At 40.2% G+C, this 22,251-nt stretch overlaps 1 protein-coding gene across 1 annotated transcript in view; it reads left to right on the forward strand.

Moving 5' to 3' along the window:
• Nucleotides 1-22,251, forward strand: part of SMG6 (SMG6 nonsense mediated mRNA decay factor) — a 507,574-nt gene that overhangs the window by 430,487 nt on the left and 54,836 nt on the right. The window contains 3 exon segments of the mRNA XM_073616608.1: nt 1,129-1,305; nt 17,077-17,128; nt 17,131-17,219. Of these exon segments, the coding sequence (XP_073472709.1) occupies nt 1,129-1,305; nt 17,077-17,128; nt 17,131-17,219 (318 nt within the window).

Here is a 22,251-nt window from a genome sequence, read left to right on the forward strand (position 1 = left end):
GCAGAAGGGAGGGGCCTGGAACACCAGCAGGGGGCACGAGAAGAGGATGATCGGGGCAGGCAAGTATAACATGTTTAAAAAAAAAAAAAAAAGAGGACCTTTTAATGTCACTTTAAGCATATGCCGCCTTGCTAGAAATGGTCACCATGTCCTACTTATTCAGGTTTACTTGTACTATGCTAAGCCCAAGCCTTTATCTGTAGATCTGGTTACCTAAACACAGTGAAACTACACCACTTTTACCTCCATGCAAGGCCCAGTATTCCAGGACTAAAAGCCAGAACTGCCATAAATGCAAAGCTACCAGCAAGACTGTACCATCCATTAAGAAGATGCCTACAACAAAGAGATGATGGTTCTTGAATAGCAAGAGGTTTGTGGTTACCCAACTTGTACCACATAACGCCTTTTAAACATGTGTCTGGATTCACTCAAAAGTGATGGTCATTTAACAAATGACCAAACAGTTGATTAACCTAATCACAGTACTTTGGCTAATAAATTCTCAGAATGCTGCCTTTTATGATCAGGCCAACAGATCAACTTTTACAGCATGTTGATTGCGGATATATTTTGACATGGAAAGTCCCTTTGATAAGTAAGGCAGTGCCTATTCACTGAGTAAGAATACAATGAACATTTTATGGTTTATTTCTGAAGTGTCAGACTGGTTGCCTGAGAATAATATCACAGTAATAAAACGAGAACAAAACCAGTGGTCTTTTGGAATTCCTAATTTGATCTAACATTAAGCAACTTGTCTTTTTTGGTTGTTGTGGAACTACTATTATCTGTATGCTTTTTTTTTTAGCATAATCAGAATTGTAATTCAGAAATAGTCTGTCTCTCTTTTTATGACACTTAATCGCACATTTCATCTCATTTTCCTTTAGTTTCTTCTTTTTATTTTATTTTTTCCTTAGAAAAAAAAGTGCTGTGTTAGAGGGATTCTGGTTTCTTACTAGAAGCCCACACGCCATTACACACTCTGCATCTTCACTCCAGATCATGTAGTATTAAATGAACTGGAAGATTCAGAGGGTTAACGAAACACTTGGCCCTTTTCTCCTGCCTCTGCTCAGTGTTTTCCTTTCTCATTATCTCTTCTCCCTCCTTCTCCCCCTTCAGATTATTGCTGCGGATTGTAAGCGGGTCACAGTCCTGAAATATTTCCTGGAAGCACTGTGCGGACAAGAAGAGCCTCTGCTGGCATTCAAGGGTGGAAAGTATGTGTCAGTGGCACCCGTCCCAGACGCCATAGGAAAGGAAACGGGAAGCCCGGAGGGAAACCAACTGGAAGATCAGGTATTGGTTAAAAAATGGGGGAGACTGGGGTTTACCCACTGAGCCAGTGGTAAGAAATGCAAGCAACCCAGAAAAGCCAGTCTCTCAGGCTTTTTTTTTTTTTTTTTTTTTTTTAATAGTTGGATGCTTAAGTACCTTGCCAAAAAATGTACTCCAGTGTAATTTGTGTTATGCCAGTCTTTAAAGTCTGTATAGGCATGTCATCCCTATTTTGTGTGTGTGCATTCTTTCTTGTATCATCCTATAGCTTATTTTCCATTGTCCCTGTCTATCTACTCCATCCATCATCTGCTGCTATTATTTTCATTTCTGTTTTTTTTTTTTTTTTTTAAGTAATAATGTGTTGCAGCCGGGACGGGAGAAAGAAGAGAAAGGGAGGGGGTGCAGAGTTCATATTAGGGATAAAGTTTGTGGGCGTACATCTTGGTGTTGCTCAGAGGGTGAATTGAAGTCTACTTGACACGTACAGGAAGAGCTGACGGCACCCATCCCACTACCCCCTCCACTGAACCCAATCTGTCCCTCACATCCTGATCTGATTAAGGAGTTTGAGGCAAATGCACCACACAACCTCCTATGTGCTTGTTCTTTGCTAAATGTGCACTGTGTATGCTTCATGGCCAGCCACATGGAATCTGAATATATCTGGACTATTCATTCTCCTTTACTGCTATAAAACATATTATTCCTAGACTCGTTTATGGTTCTTATTGAAAATCTATACCAATGTGACACGTAAATGTAGCAAAAAACTGTAATTTTCTCATGCTAAATTTTGTGACATGAAAAAAATGTCTCTTAAAGTCAAGCTCCAGCCACACTATTATTTAAAGGCTTGGGTATGCTAGAAGCAGATTACAACTTGTCAATCTTGGCCCCGTTGGAGGAGATTTTCTCTTGCTTCCTGTTCCAATGGCCACCTATGCCCAAAATGGGAAATGTGTGGAAATTTATATTGGGGGGGAGGGGAGTGAGACAGTAGACTAAGACTAAACAGTATGTAGTTTTCTGATTCTACTAGAAAAAAAATGTGTGTGTGTGTGTATGTATATATATATATATATATATATATATATATATGTATGTATAATATATATATATATATGTATGTATAATATATATATATATGTATGTATAATATATATATATATGTATGTATGTATAATATATATATATATGTATGTATGTATGTATAATATATATATATATATATATGTATGTATGTATAATATATATATATATGTATGTATGTATGTATAATATATATATATATATGTATGTATGTATAATATATATATATATATATGTATGTATGTATGTATAATATATATATATATATGTATGTATAATATATATATATATATATATATATATATATATATATATATATAATTTATATTTATTTATTATTTGTTTGTGTTGGAGAGCTGTTTATTCACTCTCTATTTAATGATCACTTGTGGCCAGGACGGGAAGTAGGTGGAAGTGTTTGCAACGCAGTTTACGTCGACCAAAACACAAATACGTTTCGGCAGGAGTTCCACTGTAACAGTATATAATTACTCGAAATCCAAACTCTAACATTTCACAGTTATATTTTAGTCAGTGTCGCCATGCATGTTTAACTGATTTATGTTTTACTGATCATAGAAATATAGATGCCCAGACTGAAATTAGCAACTTCTGTTAACTTCACCCTAGCTGAATAACTAGTTTTTATACCTAAAATATTTACAGTATATATATATATATATATATATATATATGTGCAACATTTCAATACATTTCCTGCTTAGGTTTTTATTAAAAGGGTAAATGGACAAAAAGTGTAATAAATAAATGATTAAAATATATATATATATATATATATATATATATATATTTATGTACATACAATACATTTTTTTCCCTTAAACAACCACAGACGACTATCCATGTGCCTTGCACTTTGTAATGCATAATGACAGCCACCATGATTGGCTATGATCATATAGTCGGGAACCAATAAGAATAGTTCTCCATCATAAGTCCAAAACCAATACATAAGTACTGCATGCTCCTAGTTCCAAGGGGAAATGTAGATTTATGTTTCCCCAGCACAGGGCTTCGTGCTGTGTAGCATTTATCTATACACAGCTAGCAGAAAGGGGGTTCATGTCTATTAAGGGGTAATAAATCCAAAACAAAAATTTATTTTGCAGCTTTTTTTTCCCCTTTATTTTCACCTGGGGATCCTGACAGTCTTTTTTTCAACTGCATTTAACAGACCAAGCCGTCCGGCAAAAGTGGCAGTTTGAGACCCCTTTCACACTGGGGCGTTTTTCAGGCGCTTTAGCGTTAAAAAAAGCGACTGTAAAGCGCCTGAAAGAAGCCTAATCTGCAATCCCAATGTGAAAGCCCGAGTGCTTTCACACTGGGGCGCTGCGCTGGCAGGGCGTCAAAAAAAAGTCCTGCAAGCAGCTTCTTTGCAGCGCTTTCGTGTTTTTGCCACCGGGCTGGGTGCGCCAATGGCCCGAGCCCTTTCAAACTGCTAGCGCATGAAAAACGCCCCAGTGTGAAAATGGTCTTAATCGGCGCTTTACTAGCGTTTATCGGGCGCTGGCAGTGTGAAAGGGCTCGGGCTTTCACATTGGAAATGCAGATGAGGCTTCTTTCAGGCGCTTTACAGGCGCTTTATTTAACGCTAAAGCGCCTGAAAAATGCCCCAGTGTGAAAAGGGTCTTAGTGTTGCGACAAATCATTGACGGGTGCTTTCTATCGTCAACTTTTATTCATTTATGTAAAAAAACCTTTATCCCAAAAGGGAAAAAAACTTACTGCAAATGCTTAAAAAGTGATAGCGGGAGTTTGACTTCAATTTCTTGGTCAAGTTCATCTAAATCTGCTATTGCATCTAATATTGCCCTTTTCCCAGATTGACAATGCTGCTGTCCAAAGGTGTCTCCATGGCTCATCCAACCATAGTAGAGACACCCCTGACCAGGAAGTGTTACTGACTGGATCACAAAATGAAAATAATAGAAAAAAAAAAATTATAAATAAAACCCTTGCAGCCAACTCATATAAGAACAGGTAAGTTACAGTATAAAAAAATGGTTTTGAGTTTAATACTACCTTTAATACCAAGCTATTTATTTTCTGCATGTTAAAAAATGTTGGCTGGCTATAGTTACTGAGGTGCCCACCAATAGGTCTTTGACGTTAAATGTCCAGGATTAAAGATGCAGGACCAGAATTATTGTATACAGTGCCTTTTTGTTAGATGAACAAAGGTGCCCGTGTATAATCTATTTTTCAATAAGACCTCCCTGTTATCAAATTTAGATCACCACTAAGATGGTTCCTTAGGTATGGTAATATTAAGTAGGCATAGAGCTTCTGCAAAGCCTCCTTTACTTTGGTTTAGATGTGGTTGGATGCAGGAACAGTATGTTCTCTGTATTATAAATGGTGGTTAAAGGTTTCAGTAAAGACTTGCCAAAATGGCCACATACATGAGTATTCAGAAAAAGATGATTACAGAATAGCTAAAAAAAAAAAGTAATTTTTCAATTTAGAGGAAGAAACTTTTCGCCTGTGCCTCCCTTTAAAGAGTGTTCATAAAAGACCTGCAAACATTGTCCAAAGCAAAAACATGCTTTTTTATATTTCTTTATTTAGTTTTGGATAGCGTATGGAGAAGGGTTGGAACATCTGTTTTAATATATATATATATATATATATATATAAGTATTTGTTCCCCTGCTGGTTTTGTATGTTGATCAGTCTATAATTTTAATGGTAGGTTTATTATAACAGTGAGAGAATAGCAAAAATATCCAGAAAAATGCATTTCAAAAAGGTTATAAATTGATTTGCATTTTAATGAGTGAAATAAGTATTTGATCCCCTATCAATCAACAAGATTTCTGGCTCCCAGGTGTCTTCTATACAGGTAACAAACTGACATTAGGAGCACTGTCTTAAAGGGACCATGGCCAAGACCAAAGAGCTGTGCAGAAATGTCAGGGACAAGCTTGTAGACCTACACAAGGTTGAATGGGCTACAAGGCCATCGCCAAGCAGCTTGGTTAGAGGGTGAAAACAGTTGGTGCGATTATTTGCAAATGGAAGAAACACTAAATAACTGTCAATCTCCCTTGGTCTGGGACTCCAGGCAAGATCTCACCTTGTGGAGTTTCAATGATCATGAGTACGGTGAGGAATCGGCCCAGAACTACACAGGAGAATCTTGTTAATGATCTCAAGGCAACTGGGACCACAGTCACCAAGAAAACAATTGGTAACACACTATGTCGTGAAGGACTCATCCTGCATTGCCCGCAAAGTCCCCTTGCTCAAGAAAGCACATGTACAAGCCCGTCTGAAGTTTGCTAATGAACATCTAAATGATTCAGAGGAGAACTGAATATAATTTTGCCCCTGTTTAAATCATTAGTAAGACCTAATCTGGAATATGCAGTTCAGTTTTGGGCACCAGTTCTCAAAAAGGATATCGGGGAACTGGAGAAAGTGCAGAGAAGGGCAACCAAACTGATAAGAGGCATGGAGGAACTCAGCTATGAGGGAAAATTAGAGGAACTGAATTTATTCACTCTTGAGAAGAGGGGAATAATGGGGGATATGATCAACATGTTCAAATATATAAGGAGTCCATATAGTGAACTTGGTGTTGAGTTATTCTCCTTACGGTCAACCCAGAGGACACGGGGGCACTCTTTACGTCTAGAGGAAAAGAGATTTCATCTCCAAATACGGAAAGGTTTCTTCACAGTAAGAGCTGTGAAAATGTGGAATAGACTCCCGCTAGAGGTGGTTCTGGCCAGCTCAGTAGATTGCTTTAAGAAAGGCCTGGATACTTTCCTAAATGTACATAATATAACTGGGTAATGACATTTATAGGTAAAGTTGATCCAGGGAAAATCCGATTGCCTCTTGGGGGATCAGGAAGGAATTTTTTCCCCTGCTGTAGCAAATTGGAGCATGCTCTGCTGGGGGTTTTTTGCCTTCCTCTGGATCAACTGTGGGTATAGAATTGGGTGTATTGGATTGTCCGATATTTTTTATTTTATTTTATTTTTTTTTTTTATGGTTGAACTGGATGGACTTGTCTTTTTTCAACCTGACTAACTATATGAGACTATGTAACTGGGTGAAAGTGTTGTGGTCAGATGAGACCAAAATCGAGCTTCTTGGCCTCAACTCGCTGTGTTTGGAGGAGGAATGCTGCTTATGACCCCAAGAACACCATCCCCACCATCAAACATGGAGGTGGAAATTCTATGCTTTTGGGATGTTTTTCGGCTAAGGGAACAGGACACTATCTCCGAGGCTCTATTTTTTGGCACTATTCTATACCATGTGGCCATGTACCGTCAAATCTTGGCTCCTTCCCTCAGCCAGGGCATTGAAAATGGGTCGTGGATAGGTATTCCAGCATGACAATGACCCAAAAAAAAAAAAAACGACCAAGGCAACAAAGGACTGGCTTAAGAAGAAGCACATTAAGGTCCTGGAGTGGCCTAACCAGACCTTAATCCCATAGAAAATATGCGGAGGGAGCTGAAGGTTTGAGTTGCCAAACATCCGCCTCGAAACCTTAATGACTTGGGAGAGGATCTGCAAAGAGGAGTGGGACAAAATCCCTCCTGAGATGTGTGTAAACCTGGTGACCAAGCACAAGAAACGTGTAAAACCTCAGTGATTGCCAACAAGGGTTTTGCCATTATCATTTTTCTTTACAATTTAAAAAAAACAAAAGTGTGTGTGCGTGTGTATATGTATGTGTGTATGTATAATATATATATATATATATATATATATATATATATATATATATATATATATATATATTCACCACTTTTTTTACATACATACTCTCACCAGAGCAGTGAGACATTGTATTACTCTTGGGGGGGGGGGGGGGGGGGGGGGGGCTTGATCAACCTTTTTTTTTTTTAAATACTGTGATTGCATATTACAGTGATCACTGTAATAGGTAATCTGTAAAAGACTGTGTGAAGTTCATTCATAAAACTCTATGTACAGAATGGTCACAGTTATCACGGGGAAGTGCCTTTGTAAACAAGGAATTTCTCCGTTCTGCCTTGTGACATGACAGAGATCACTGTTCCCTGTCATCGGGAGCAGTGATCGCTGTCATGTGAGTTGAAGCCCATCCCCCCCACAGAATAACTCCCTAGGGCACACTTAACCCCTTGATCTCCACCTAGTGGCTAACCCCTTCCCTGCCAGTATCATTTACACAGTAATCAGTGCATTTTTTTAGCAATGATCGCTGTATAAATGTCAATGGTCCCAAAATAGTTTCAAAAGTGTCTGTGTCCGCCATAATGTCGCAGTCATGATAAAAATCGCAGATCGCCGCCATTACTAATTAAAAAAAAAATTATAAAAATGCCATAAAGCTATCCCCTATTTTGTAGATGCTATAACTTTTGCGCAAACCAATCAATATACGCTTATTGCTCTATTTGTGGGAAAAAAGGACGTCAATTTTGTTTGGGTGCAATGTCGCATGACCGCGCAATTGTCAGTTAAAGCAACGCAGTGCCGAATCGCAAAAAGTGCTCTGGTCAGGAAGAGGGTAAAATCTTCCGGGGCTGAAGCGGTTAAGAATAATTTCAGATAGAAATGTTAGTTTATTTTTTATCAATTATGAAAATGGAAATTAAATGAACAAAAGAAATCGAAATCCCTTTGCTTTCAAAATAGCATCAATTCTTCTAAGTACACTTGCACGCGGTTTTTGAAGGAACTCGGTAGATAGAATGTTCGAAACATTTTGAAGAACTAATCATTGATCTTCTGTGGATGTAGGCTGCCTCAAATTCTTCTGTCTCTTCATGTAATCCCAGACTCTATGGTTGGGATCTTGGGTCTGTGGGGGCCAGACCATCACTTCCAGGACTCCTCATTCTTCTTTACACTGAAGATGACAATGGCTGTATGTATGCTGACCAACGGTTGTAATAGTGACTTATCCCTTGCTGAGTCCTCTATGCTTGTCCTGTATAAGCAGATATAATCACTGCAGGCAGTCTTTATCAGATAGCTGAACTCACCAAACACACTTTTCCGTCCACAAGATCTTTATTGACTGCAGCAGTTACAGCAGACTACAGGATGCGGTAGATAATTGAAAATATGGTATTTGCAGGTCAAAACATGGCAATGTGTTCTCTGATGCGAGCAAATCGCATGTGTCCTTGAGACAAGTGGCCATCTTTATCCCCACAAGACAGTGTGAAGGAACAGGAAATACATCACAAAAATGGGTGGAACACAGATAAGAAAACAGAAAAAGATGATGCAATAACCAAAATAACCACGAGATGACAGAATAATAACCAACTATACTGAGACCAAATAAACAATAGTTAAAGAAAGTACCTATATAAATTTGCACATAACAAATGTAACAGCACAGTAGGTTTGGGGACATTTTCCTGCTGCTGTGAATACATTTGAGACGATCACGCCTCCCTGATTGTATGGCATGATGGATAAATATATGCCTGTATTTCTCATCATTGAGCACACCATTGATCCTGACCAAATCTTCAACTCCATTTGCAGAAATGCAGCCCCAAATGTACAAGGAACCTCCACCATGCTTCACTGTTGCCTTCTGACATATTATTGCACCGCTTTCCAGCCCTTCGGTGAACAAACTGCCTCCTGCTACAGTCAGATATTTCAAATTTTGTCTCCTCAATCCAGAGCACTTGTTGCCATTTTTCTGCACCCCTTTTCCTGTTTTCATGCATAGTTGAGTCACTTAGTCTTTATTCCACATCGAAGGTATGGCTTTTTGGCCACAATTCTTCCATGAAGACAACTGGACAGTCTTCGCCAGACAGTAGATGGGTGTATCTGTGTCCACTGGCTTCTGCCAGTTCTGTGCTGATGGCACAGCTTGACATCTTCTAATGTTGAAGGGAAGTAAGCATGATGTGTCCTTTCATCTGCTGCAAGTTTTCTTGGCCGAACCATGGTGTCTACGGCCCTCAATATTTCCTGTTTGTACTACTTCAAAAGATCGCGAACAGCACATCTTGAAACCCCAGTCTGCTTTGAAATCTTTGCCTAGCTGAGACCTTGCTGCTGCAGTATAACTACCTTGTGTCTTGTTGCTGTGCTCATTCTTGCCATGGTGTAGGACCTGTAACATGAAACAGTCTTCCACAACATCACCTTAGTAGCAAAGTCTGGCTGTTCCTCACCCAGTTATAATCCTCCTACACAGCTATTTCTGTTTCAGTTCACTGTGTTTCAACTTACATATGAAATTGTTAATCATCACCTGCTTGGTATAATAGGTTAATCTTACACCTAATTCTAATCCTACAAAATCCCTAAGACCCCTTTCACACTGAGCCTCCCCGGGCGTCAGCGGTAAAGCGGCGCTGTTTTTAGCGCTGCTTGACTGCCGTTTTAGCGGCGCTATTTGGCCGCTAGCAGGGCGGTTTTAACCCCTGCTAGTGGCCGAAAAGGGGTTAAATCTGCCAGCAAAACGCCGCTACAGCGGCGCTTTGCCGGCGGTATAGCAGTGCTGCCCCCATTGTTTTCAATGGGCAGGGGCACTTTAGGAGCGGTGAATTCACCACTCCTAATGCGATCCAAAGAAGCTGCTGGCAGGACTTTTTCTGACACCCTGCCAGCGCACCGCTCCAGTGTGAAATTCCTTGGTCTTTCACACTGGAGTGAATGGAGACGCTGTTTCAGGACGCTTTGCAGGCGATATTTTTAACGCTATAGCCCCTGCAAAGCGCCTCAGTGTGAAAGGGGTCTGACTTTTTGAATGTGTAGTTCACCGCTCCTAATGCGATCCAAAGAAGCTGCTGGCAGGACTTTTTCTGACACCCTGCCAGCGCACCGCTCCAGTGTAAAATTCCTTGATCTTTCACACTGGAGTGAATGGAGCCGCTGTTTCAGGACACTTTGCAGGCCCTATTTTTAATGCTATAGCGCCTGCAAAGCGCCTCAGTGTGAAAGGGGTCTGACTTTTTGAATGTGTACAAATTGTGCAAATGTAAGAATTGATGCTGCTTTGAAGTCAAAGGCTAGTCACACCAAATGTTGATTTGATTTAGATTATTCTCCATTGGTTCACTTTGCCCTTTGTAAATTGGTAAAAATAAATGATTAAAATACATATTTTTGAAAGCATTCTTACTTTATAGCATTTCTTCACACCTGCCCAACACTTTTGCACAGTATTGTATCTGTATGTATGTAACGGCCTAAGGCCCGCCCACAGTATACTGCCTGATCTGTGCTGTCATTCAGTACAGCACAAGTTGGTCAGCAGTATATATACCATAGTTTGTAGAAGCTGTAACATATACACAAACCAATCAATATACACTTATTGAGATTTTTATTTTTATCAAATACCTGTAGCAGAATATATTTTGCCCTAAATTTCTGAAGAAATGTTTCGGCTTTTTTATTTATATAATAAAAATTAAAACCAAAAGAAAGCTCTATTTGTGTAAAAAAAAAATATATATATATATATAAATTTAATTTGGGTACAGTATTGCATGACTACGCAACTGCCAGTTAAAATAGCACAGTGACGAATAGCAAAAAATGCCCTGGTTATGAAGGGGGTAAAACCTTCTGGAGCTTAAGTGGTTTATAATAAATATATACTGTATATATTTTATTTTTCAGTACACTCATTTTCTTTTCCTTGTGTTTATAATGGTATTAAAATTTTCAGATGAACCATGTGCAGTCCAAACTAAAAATAAAAATGAAAGAGTCTTTCTTGACACATTCTTAGATAAAAGCAGCCTGGTTTTATACTGTAACTAACCACCTTCCAAATATATATAGATATACGTTTTTACATGAACAGGAAGCTAAATAGGTTTAGCATTTTATTTTGCTGTGATACGCTGTAAAGAAGAACATTTTTACATTTTATTTAACTGCCTACTTTCAGTGTGTACTGCTGTCATTTATGGCTCATCCACACTAGCTTGGATTTTCAGTGCAGAAAGTTGTTTGTTTTTGTTTGTTTAATGATGATATACATTGCAGATAATACTGCATGCTGCAGTTGGCTCATTTATGTAATTTCTGTGGGGAATTTGTGTGAACTATGCATAGAGAAGTATGTAAACTGTCATTGCCAACCACAAAATGCTGGTTTTCTGGCTGTCTCTAAATTAGTCCCTGGCCTAGAATAAGCATATATCCTGTGACTTCAGACATCTGTTCTGCATACTTGTTTTAGTTCCGTGAAGTTGAAGGGTCTGCATGATAGCCAAGCAACTAGTATTTACAGGAGGTGGTAAACATTGGCAGCCTGCTTATGCTATCTTGGCAGCTTTTGTTGAATTACTTTCACCTGGTTTGAACATATCCTAATTATCTTTCAAATTGTATTTAAATGAATAAAATAATTATTAAAGAGGAGGATTTGGCAGCTAAACCAAAGCTAGTTAGGTTAGGAAGGTTAGTTTTCTACACCATGGATTTCCTTGAAAGCCAACAGGTTCTATATATATATATATATATATAGATATATATATATAATTTATTTTTTAGTACGTGTAATATATTTGATTTATGTAACAAATCATGTTACTGTCTGCAACAGATCTTTTGCTTTGCTTCAGTTTTTTTTTTTTTTATTTAAGTATTTCCCGCTGACATGGAAAAAAAAATCATTCTTTGAAAAAATATCCTGATGATAAATGTTTTTGCAGTGCATTTTTTGGAAACCAGAAATAAAAACACTTCCAACGTGGAATTCTGTTTGACGTCAGTGTGAGTGAATTCTGTTAGGTTACAGATTTTTTTTTTTCACTTGTACATTTAAATTGCTTGGATCCTTGTGCCATGGATCAGTGGCTGTTTTAATAGGCAGAGTTTCCCTCTAGTAGCTAGTTTCTCACGTTTTGAGCATGGATCTGACTACCAGACGTGGTGAACTTGTGACCCTTTGCTGACACTGGGGTGTCCCCTCCTCCTTTCACTCGCACACAGTCGTTAATGCTTGTAGTCATTTGGTAAGTGTGAAGTTCCCCTTTGGTTAGTGGGTTGGACTCTGGCAGCCAACATATTAAGCAAAGCTGAACATACAATCTAAATACCCTTTTGACTAGCACTTGACCTCTCAGAAGTTAACCAGGAGCCACATATAACTCCTGATCTCAACAGACATTTACCGCATGCTAGCTGAAACGTACCTCTTTGGAAACCTCAGCTTGTGATGAGTTGCCCAGAGACGAGGAAGTGAGACTGAATTCTATGTGATCTGCCTGCCTTCCTCCTTCTCAGGATGGACTCCAGGAAGGGATAGCATGGACAGGCCAAAATAATAGCCACCATCACTTCTTTTGTTTCATCTGCTTATTTAAAGATCCCCTTGCAATAAATTGCCAGTCTTGGAAAGAACACATAAATGTTATTTCCATTTGCAACCACAAGACATGGTGGTTTGAAAGCACAGGTGTACACTAGATCACATGAATGCACAAGAGCATTAACTGTGCAATTGTCAATTAAAATGCTGTCACCCATCTAAATGTTTTTTTTGTTTTTTGTTTTTCTTACAGCTTATACATCTGAAACCTAGTATAGACACAGAAAATGTAATTTTGAGCTTGTCAGTTTTGTCTTCTATTCCAGGAGCTCTATTAAAAGTACAAAAATAAGGTAGCACCATATGCTAGTGGCAAAGGGGTGCTTTATTTGCTGAGTAAGTTTACAAAGGGGTCTTAGGCGGCTAACTGTGTACAAATTAAACAAAATACACTTAAAGCTGAAATTCAGACAAATATAACAAACACTAATTCATACTTTCTTTTGTGTTTATTAAAAAACATAGATGCCAGCTGTCTTGGATTTGCTAGGACAGTTCCACATCTGTTCTCTTTGTGCATGATGCTGTGTCCCGGATTCTGTCGATCACAGAATCACCCTTATTTGAGTTATCCAGTGTGCCCAGTAAATGAAAATAGAGTCTAAGTTGAGGGCAATTTAGACCAGGTCGCGTTCACATTAAATTGCACCAGTTAAAAAAAAAAAAAAAATTCATGTCTTTATACGCCATTATTTTGTATATGTCAAAAACAATCGCAGCAAATGGAGGGGGAGGGGAACAGCTTCTGCAAAAAGCTGATTTGTTAGATTGGAAATTCTTGGTTCAGCACTAAGTGCTGACTTCTGACAGGAAATCCCAGCTCCATCTTCAGACTGTGGTATAAAGAAGTCACAAAATAATGTGTGTATGTCACACTGAACTCATAATGCAACTCTTAAAGTAATGTGACTTTAATGACGGTCACAATCTCATGGTGTAAGTGAATGTAAATATTGGACCTCATGCACAGGGATCAGTTGCATAGGTTAATCCGCACACTGATGAGGCTTATTTGGGGGGGGGGGGTGCTTATTCAGTAAACCCTTTTCCTGCATGTAACATTACACAACATCAGTTTAATACTGCTTGAATGCTGGACTACATGCAAGGTCTGCCATTCTATACCAAAGGAGGATGGCTTAATAGTTTTCAAAATCTGGTCTATATGGCAACTTATTAGCAACAATGCAGAACTGGTTTTAGAAGTGTCAGAAAATCAGCTTTGCAAAAGCTAGACAGTCCAGAGACATTAAATTAAATTAGCCTGATCGGCTGGTTTTGGCCAGAATGGATAACCTCCTGTTTTGTGGTAGGCAGACTCCTGTCACTAAGCAGCTATTGTGGGAATATTGATCAAGGTTAGAAAATGTGGCCCATCACCATTGTTCCACTGCGTTAACACAGCGCTTTACAATATAAAAGGAGACAATAGTTACAATACAATAAAATACAAGAGGATTAAGAGGGCCCTTCTCAGAAGAGCTTACAATCTAAATGGCTGTGTACATCTGCAAACACTATTTTCCCCCTCATATATGTCTCTGTATTGGAAAAACAAAAATAATTAAATTGTGTCTAAATGTCTAGCCTCCTTCTAATGTCTGTTTAGCCTAGTTCAGTAATTCTGTAATTGTTAATTTTAATACCTGAAAAAAAGGAACTGCTAATGCACCTAATTTAAACAGCAAATCTCTTCATCTTCAAAATACATAAATATATTAAATGTCAATTGTTCACAATTTCCCTGCATCCCAAGGGCATTGCTTTAGCTGGTAATGCCATGAATTTGCACACAAGTATTTTACAGCATGCAGGTAATTTTACTTATTTTTGATCTAATATCTCAACATCTGCTTTTGAGTGCCTTGTCCAAGCAGATTTTTTACTTAAAATTATATTTCATTAGTTTAATCTGCTTTGGACCCCTATAAAAAAAAAAAATTCCCAATTTGCTACATTATGTTACAATATATATTCAGCTCTGAATTACTAAGAAATAAATCCACAATGTGTCTGATCTGGTACTGTGATAAGTGATGCTAGCATTCTCCCTCTTCCCTAACTTTACAAAATGTAGGCTACTTTGTGGAGCAGACAAGTAGCTCCAGCAACTCTGGTATGTAGTTATCTGAGCTTGAAATTAAAGCGCAGCTCCACCCAAAAAGAGAAGCTCCGCTAATCTGCCTCCTTCCCCCAAAATCCTCCCACCCCCCGCTTCCGGTGCCACATTTGGCACCTTTCAGGGAGAGGGGAGAACGGGTACCTGGTTTTAATGGGTACCAATCCCCACTTCCTGGAGACATCGCCATGGTGAGATCTCTCGGAACTTCGGCCCCTTCCCCCGCTGCCGGGCCATTCAGAAATAGCAGCGCACTGTAGGGAACCGGCTGTGAAGCCACAAGGCTTCACTAATGGTTTCCCCTACGGGCAATGGCAGCAGCAGCACCCTAGAGCCATCAGCTGGGGTGCCAACATCACTGGATTCCAGACAGGTAAGTGCATTTGTAGCTGCTGACTTATTTTTTTGTGGGGGGGCTGGTCCTCCTCTTTAAGCATTATTTCCATGTAGAGTTCATTTTTTTAATTCAAGAATAAGGAAAGGTCTATGTAAATACTGTTCAAACTTCAAGCAACTAAAATTGCCACAGATTACATAATCTAACACAATATGACAGATCTGGATCACAATCATTCTTAAAGATGAAAGTCTGATGATGTTTTATGGTTGGCTTAAAGGGAACTTATTATTTGCCTATGCAAAGTATAGCAACAGGTTCACTTTATTTTAGAACTTTTCTGGAGCACATACTTACCAACCTTTTACTAACACTCCGCTCCATTTAACCTGGCTGTAGTAAATGATAGCCTTATGTAAGCTAGAGGTCCTGCTTAAGTTGTAGCTTAGATAGCCCTTTGGATCTCCCATGTGACAGCACTGATTGGCCAGTCACATGCCTCAACATACATGGGTATTTTATTCATCTTCTGTCTCCAAATGGTGAGAAGGCAGAAGTGAGTACATGCTTGGGGAGGGCACATCATAGTGAACCCTTTGCTATGCCCTGAATGGACAAGTCACAAGTTTGCATTAAAGTGGTTCTAAAGTTAATACATTTTTACCTTAATGTATTCGCTGCATTAAGGTAAAAATGTCCCAGTAGAATTTGCTCTTCCTCTTCTCATTGGACACAGTGACTGGAGCCATTGGCTCCTGCTGCTGTTTGTCAAATTGGCGAATGCCAGCGAGGGACCTTATAAGAAGAGGTAAAGGAGCGTTCTGTGCTCCATTGCACAGAGCAGGTAAGTATAAACCTTTTTTTTTTTATTGTAGGAAAAAACTTGCCTTTTTTCAATGCATGAATTAGCTTGACACTAAAGTTTCATTTTTTTTTTCTAATAAAAACAACCTGTTATACTTGCCTGCTCTGTGAAGTGGTTTTGCACAGAGCAGCCCCTCTTCTCAGTTCCTCTTCGGTGTTTCTGGCCCCTCTCTCCTGTCGCGTGCCCCCACAGCATGCAGTTTGCTATGGGGGCACCCAAGCAGAGCTGCAGCTCCCTGTGTCCATTCAGACAATGGCACTGCTGCTGTGTCTCAGCCAATCAAGAGGGGAGTCCCGGGGGGCCAAGGCAGTTGTGTAAATCAATGGATAGAGATGGGGCTCAGGTAAGTATTGGGGGGCTGCTACACACAGAAGGTTTTTTATCTTAATGCATAGAATGCATTAAAATAAAAAAAACTGCTGCCTTAACAACACCTTTAATGTAAATATCCAACTGATAATGTTGAAAAAATATAAACAGATTCCATGTGCACCATGATTTTTTCTTTACTGTTCCCTATTCACAACACAAGTCTATGGTAAACATTACACACCCCGGGAGCCTTTAATTTTAGAATTTTTCACAACAGTTGTTACTAAATTATGCAAGTCACATGGACCTTCAAATTGCCACCAGATGTTTTTAGGAATCTCTATATAAAATAACATCATGAAAACGTGGTTCCACAAGCAGATAAAAAAAAAATGAAAATGTTATTAAAAATGTATATGTTAACCTTGCTGTAACAACCCCATTTGTAGTACTTCTTTGTCTCGGCACCATGTCCATTGGACAGTACTTGTTAGGACCAAGTCATTGTCTAAAAGTGCATAAAAGATCTATTCCTTATAGCAACCAACCAACATTTCACCTTCATTTTCATATCTGCCCTAGAAACATGATAGCAAAAACTTAATATAAACTTATTGAAATCTCCTCTGCACTGAAAGGAAGTGAATATTTCAAGTATTGAAGAATATACTTGGTGCAAGTAGTGTATAGTAAATCCCACACTAACTGCTCATAAATATGTTTTTTTTTACCAGGATGATGTAGTGGTCGAGGAGTACACAGAAGATTCGGATCTAGACAGCAGTGGGCAGAGCATGATTTCCGAGAACTGCGTGCCAAGAAGCACGCGCTGGCAAGAAAACTGGAAGAGCAGAAACGTCGACAGCAAAAGATTCAGGTACACAGTGGACTACAACTTTCCTCTAGTCTGTTTAGTCTTACTGTAAATATATTATCTTCATCGTACATCACGTGACAGGAAGACATAGACCATGGGTTTTTATAACACTACCTCCAGGTGTTTGGACACTGGCAAAAGCTTTACAGAGAATTACCCCAGTGCATCCCCCCACCCACTCTGCTGGACTCAAGTTTTCTTCTGTGATGGACCTCTATCCCTCTAGAGTTTTCTAGACTTCTATCCCTCTAAAGTTGTCTAAACCATTCTTATTTGTTTTCTCTTTTGACTGACACTTCTATCAAGATCCAACAGCTTATTGCCTTAGGGCAACACCCGAATTTGTAGGCTTTGCCCTATCAGGACGCAGAAAAATCTGGTTGTTAAGGAGCAGGGCCAGGAAGCCGGCCACGGCATTCTTAACAACGGATGAGTCATCAGCTGTCAATTGGCTTCCCTGCTGACCGCTGAATAAAATTTGTATGCAATATGTACTTTCTTGTCCCCATGTTGATGGGGACAATGGTGTTTGTGGTTGTGGGGGCCTGCAGGCAGGGGGCTTACTGGAATCTGGAAGCACCTTTAAGAAGGGGGCCTCCAGATCCTGGCACCCCCCAATGTGAATGAGTATAGGGTACATAGCACCCCTATCCATTCACCAAAAAAGTGTAAAAAAGTAATAAAAACACAGATAGTTTTTGACAATTTCTTTATTAAAAATAAAGAAACATTGTCCCCCAATGTAAACCCATCATCAATCACACTAACCTCTGCACCAGAAAAAAAAACGTGCTGCACTAATTGACCGCCGAATGCCTCCTCCGCTGTCTGACAGTTCTTTTATAGGTAAGGGCGGGGCCACCTAGTGACATCACCTGGTGGCACTGACCCAGCATGCATCGGTCTGTGGTGTCACAAGGGGGCGGGGTCAACTAGAACTGTCAAACGGCGGAGGAGGCATTCGGCGGTCGGCCTTCAATAAGTGCAGAGCATTTTTTTTTTTTCAGCTGCATGATTGACGATGGATTTACATCGGGGGGGGGGGGAGATAACGACAGTTTTTTTTTTTTGTTTTTTTTTAACCAGTTACCAACCGGCCCATAGCCGAATGACGGCTGCAGGGCGGTTGGATAACTCTGGGTGGACGTACTATGACGTCCTCCCAGAATTCCCCTCTCGCGCGCCCCCTGGGGCGCGCACCCGAACACATCCGTGACCGCCGGGTCCAGGGGACCCGGCGCATCACGGATCCCGGTAAATGGCCGCTGATCGCGGCCGTTTACCATGTGATCGCGCCGTCAAATGACGGCGCGATCACATGTAAACAGACCGGCGTCATCTGATGACGCCGGTTCCTCTCCTCCCCTCCTGTGTACCGATCGGTACACAGTGAGCAGGGAGGGGGATGGATGGATGTCTGCAGCGCTGTGGGCTGTATGTGTAGTGCCCACAGCGCTGCACAGAGACATCCATCCATCCATGCTCAGCCATCCCTCACTACTAATGCTGTGCAATACTCTGCAATACCCCCACAATACTCTGCAATACCCCCACAATACTCTGCAATGCTGTGCAATACTCTGCAATACCCCCACAATACTCTGCAATACCCCCACAATACTCTGCAATGCTGTGCAATACTCTGCAATACCCCCACAATACTCTGCAATACCCCCACAATACTCTGCAATGCTGTGCAATACTCTGCAATGCTGTGCAATACTCTGCAATGCTGTGCAATACTCTGCAATACCCCCACAATACTCTGCAATGCTGTGCAATACTCTGCAATGCTGTGCAATACTCTGAAATGCCCCCACAATACTCTGCAATGCTGTGCAATACTCTGCAATGCCCCCACAATACTCTGCAATGCCCCCACAATACTCTGCAATGCCCCCGCCATACTCTGCCATGCCCCCGCCATACTCTGCCATGCCCCCGCCATACTCTGCCATGCCCCCGCCATACTCTGCCATGCCCCCGCCATACTCTGCCATGCCCCCGCCATACTCCGCCATACCCCGCCATACCCCGCCATACTCCGCCATACCCCGCCATACTCCGCCATACTCCGCAATACCCCGCCATACTCCGCCATACCCCGCCATACCCTGCCATGCTGAGCCATGCTCAGCTGTACTCGCCCTCTGTATGTGGCCAGGCTGTGGAAGTCTCACACATGGGGTATCGCCGTACTCAGGAGGAGCAGGAGAATCTATTTTGGGGTGTCATTTTTGGTATGTACATGTTATGTGGTAGAAATATTGTATAAATGGACAACTTTGTGTTAAAAAAAAAAAAAAGCGTTTTAACCACTTCCCGCCCGCCGGCCGTCATACAACGTCCTTGACTTTGTGCGGAGATATCTGAATGATGGTTGCAGCTACAGGCATCATTCAGATATCAGCTTTTTCAGCCGGCGATTCCCTGCACCATGAGAATGATCATAGCAGCTGTTCCACTGCTTGATCGTTCTTACGGGAGGCGAGAGGGGACGTCCCCCCTTCCCGCCGCCTTGCAGGGCTTCTACCGACTCACCGCTACGATCGAAGCCAGGATCTTTTTCTTTTTTTTTTTTTTTTAATTTCAGGCTTCCCAGCCTAGAGGTGAGATGTGGGGTCTTATTGACCCCATATCTCACTGTAAAGAGGACCTGTCATGCCATATTCCTATTACAAGGATGTTTATATTCCTTCTAATAGGAATAAAAGTGGTCAAAATTTTTTTTTTTTGGAAAAAAGCATCAAACTAAAATAAATAAAGTAAAATGAACAATAAAAAAAAAAAAAAAATTTTTAAAGCGCCCCTGTCCCTGTGTGCTCGCATGCAGAAGCGAAAGCATACGTAAGTCCCGCCCACATATGAAAACGGTGTTCAAACCACACATGTGAGGTATCGCTGCGATCGGTAGAGCGAGAGCAATAATTTTGGCCCTAGACCTCCTCTGTAACTCAAAACATGTAACCAGTAAAAAATTTTAAAGCGTCGCCTATGGGGATTTTTGAGTAGCAAAGTTTGGCGCCATTCCACAAGCGCGTGCAATTTTGAAGGGTGACATGTTGGGTATCTATTTACTCGGCGTAACTTCATCTTTCACATTATGCAAAAACATTGGGCTAACTTTACTGTTTTGGTTTTTGTAAAGCACAAAACAGTTTTTTTCCAAAAAAAACGCGTTAAAAAAATTGCTGCGCAAATACCGTGCGAGATAAAAAGTTGCAACGACCGCCATTGTATTCTCTAGGGTCTTTGCTAAAAAAACATATATAATGTTTTGGGGTTCTAAGTAATTTTCTAGCTAATAAATGATGATTTTTACATGTAGGAGAGAAATGTCAGAATTGGCCTGGGTGCTCCAGAATGCCTGAAGGTGCTCCCCTGCATGTTGGGCCTCTGTATGTGGCCACGCTATGTAAAAGTCTCACACATGTGGTATCACCATACTCGGGAGTAATAGCAGAATGTGTTTTGTGGTGTAATTTGTGGTATGCATATGCGGTCTGTGAGAAATACCCTGCTAATATGACAATTTTGTGGAAAAAAAAAAAGTAAAAAAAAAACCTTGATTTTGCAAAGAATTGTGGGAAAAAATGACAACTTCAAAAAACTCACCATGCATCTTTCTAAATACCTTGGAATGTCTTCTTTCCAAAAAGGGGTCATTTGGGGGGTATTTGTACTTTTCTGGCATGTTAGGGTCTCAAGAAATGAGATAGGCCGTCAGTACTTCAGGTGTGATCAATTTTCAGATATTCGCACCATAGCTTTTGGACTCTATAACTTTCAAAAAGACCAAATAATATCCACCGATTTGGGTTATTTTTACCAAAGATATGTAGCGGTATAAATTTTGGCCAAAATATATGAAGAAAAATTACTAATTTGCAAAATATTATAACAGAAATGAAGAAAAATGTATTTTTTTACAGATTTTTCGGTCTTTTTTCTTTTACGGCGCAAAAAATAAAGAACCCAGCAGTGATTAAATACCACCAAAAGAAAGCTCTATTTGTGTGAAAAAAAGGACAAAAATTTCATAAAGATACAGTGTTGCATGACTCAGTAATTGTCATTCAAAATGTGAGAGCACCAAAAGCTGAAAATTGGTCTGGTTAGGAAGGGGGTTTAAGTGCCCAGTTGTCAAGTGGTTAATAAAGGAATTGTCAAACTGTCTGTTTTCATTACTTTTTAAAACTTTTTTGGTGAATTTTTGGGAGAGCACACTTTTTTGTTTTGTTTTTTTTAAATTTTGGCATGGGCTTCCCCTTAAAATCCATACCAAACCCAAAGGTTTTTTTTTTTTCTTTATTTTATTTAAATAGCCGGGTGTCGGCATTTGCAACCACGAGGCAATTTAAATGTGATGTGTTCCAAGCATTCTACAGATACGCCAATTTACAGGCAGACTAAGGGGACCCCCCAGGCACTATATTTAAAGGAATTTTTATTGTTGCACATTAAGCATCATTAAAATCACTGCTCCTGAAAAAACTATTGTTTTTAAAAAAGGTTTTTTCATTGATACATGTCCCCCAGGGCAGTACCCAGACCCCCTTTTATGGCCAATTACTTGCATATAAGCCTTCAAAATGGGCAGTTTTGATTTTTCTTGTTCGGCTCCTATAGACTTTAATGGGGTTCGCTGTTTGGGTCAGAACTTTTCCCCTGTTCAGGAGGGGAGTGTTCAGCCCATCTCTACTTTGGGCACTGGATACTGGGTTCGGCGCTCACCTTGGCACATGGGCAAACAAATGTAGTTAGCTGCAGGGTGCGTTCTATGTCTAACGTTGTGGTTCATTCCTATGGCACCCAGACCCTAAGGACTCCTTCGGGGGTATGATCACTATGGTCCTTTCCAGGAACCTGCAGCATGGATAAGGTAGAACAGGGTTTTCCCAATGATTGTGACCAGATCCTGTTTTTAGATGTGGAACGTTATTCACTTTGTGTTGTCCCCCTCTGTAAGTGGTTGGTAACGTTATTATAATGTTTTACTTTGTTGCTTGATGAGTGACGTAGTTCCACTTTA

This window comes from Aquarana catesbeiana, linkage group LG02 (genome assembly GCF_042186555.1).
Source record: "Aquarana catesbeiana isolate 2022-GZ linkage group LG02, ASM4218655v1, whole genome shotgun sequence".
NCBI classification, from domain to species: Eukaryota; Metazoa; Chordata; class Amphibia; order Anura; family Ranidae; genus Aquarana; species Aquarana catesbeiana.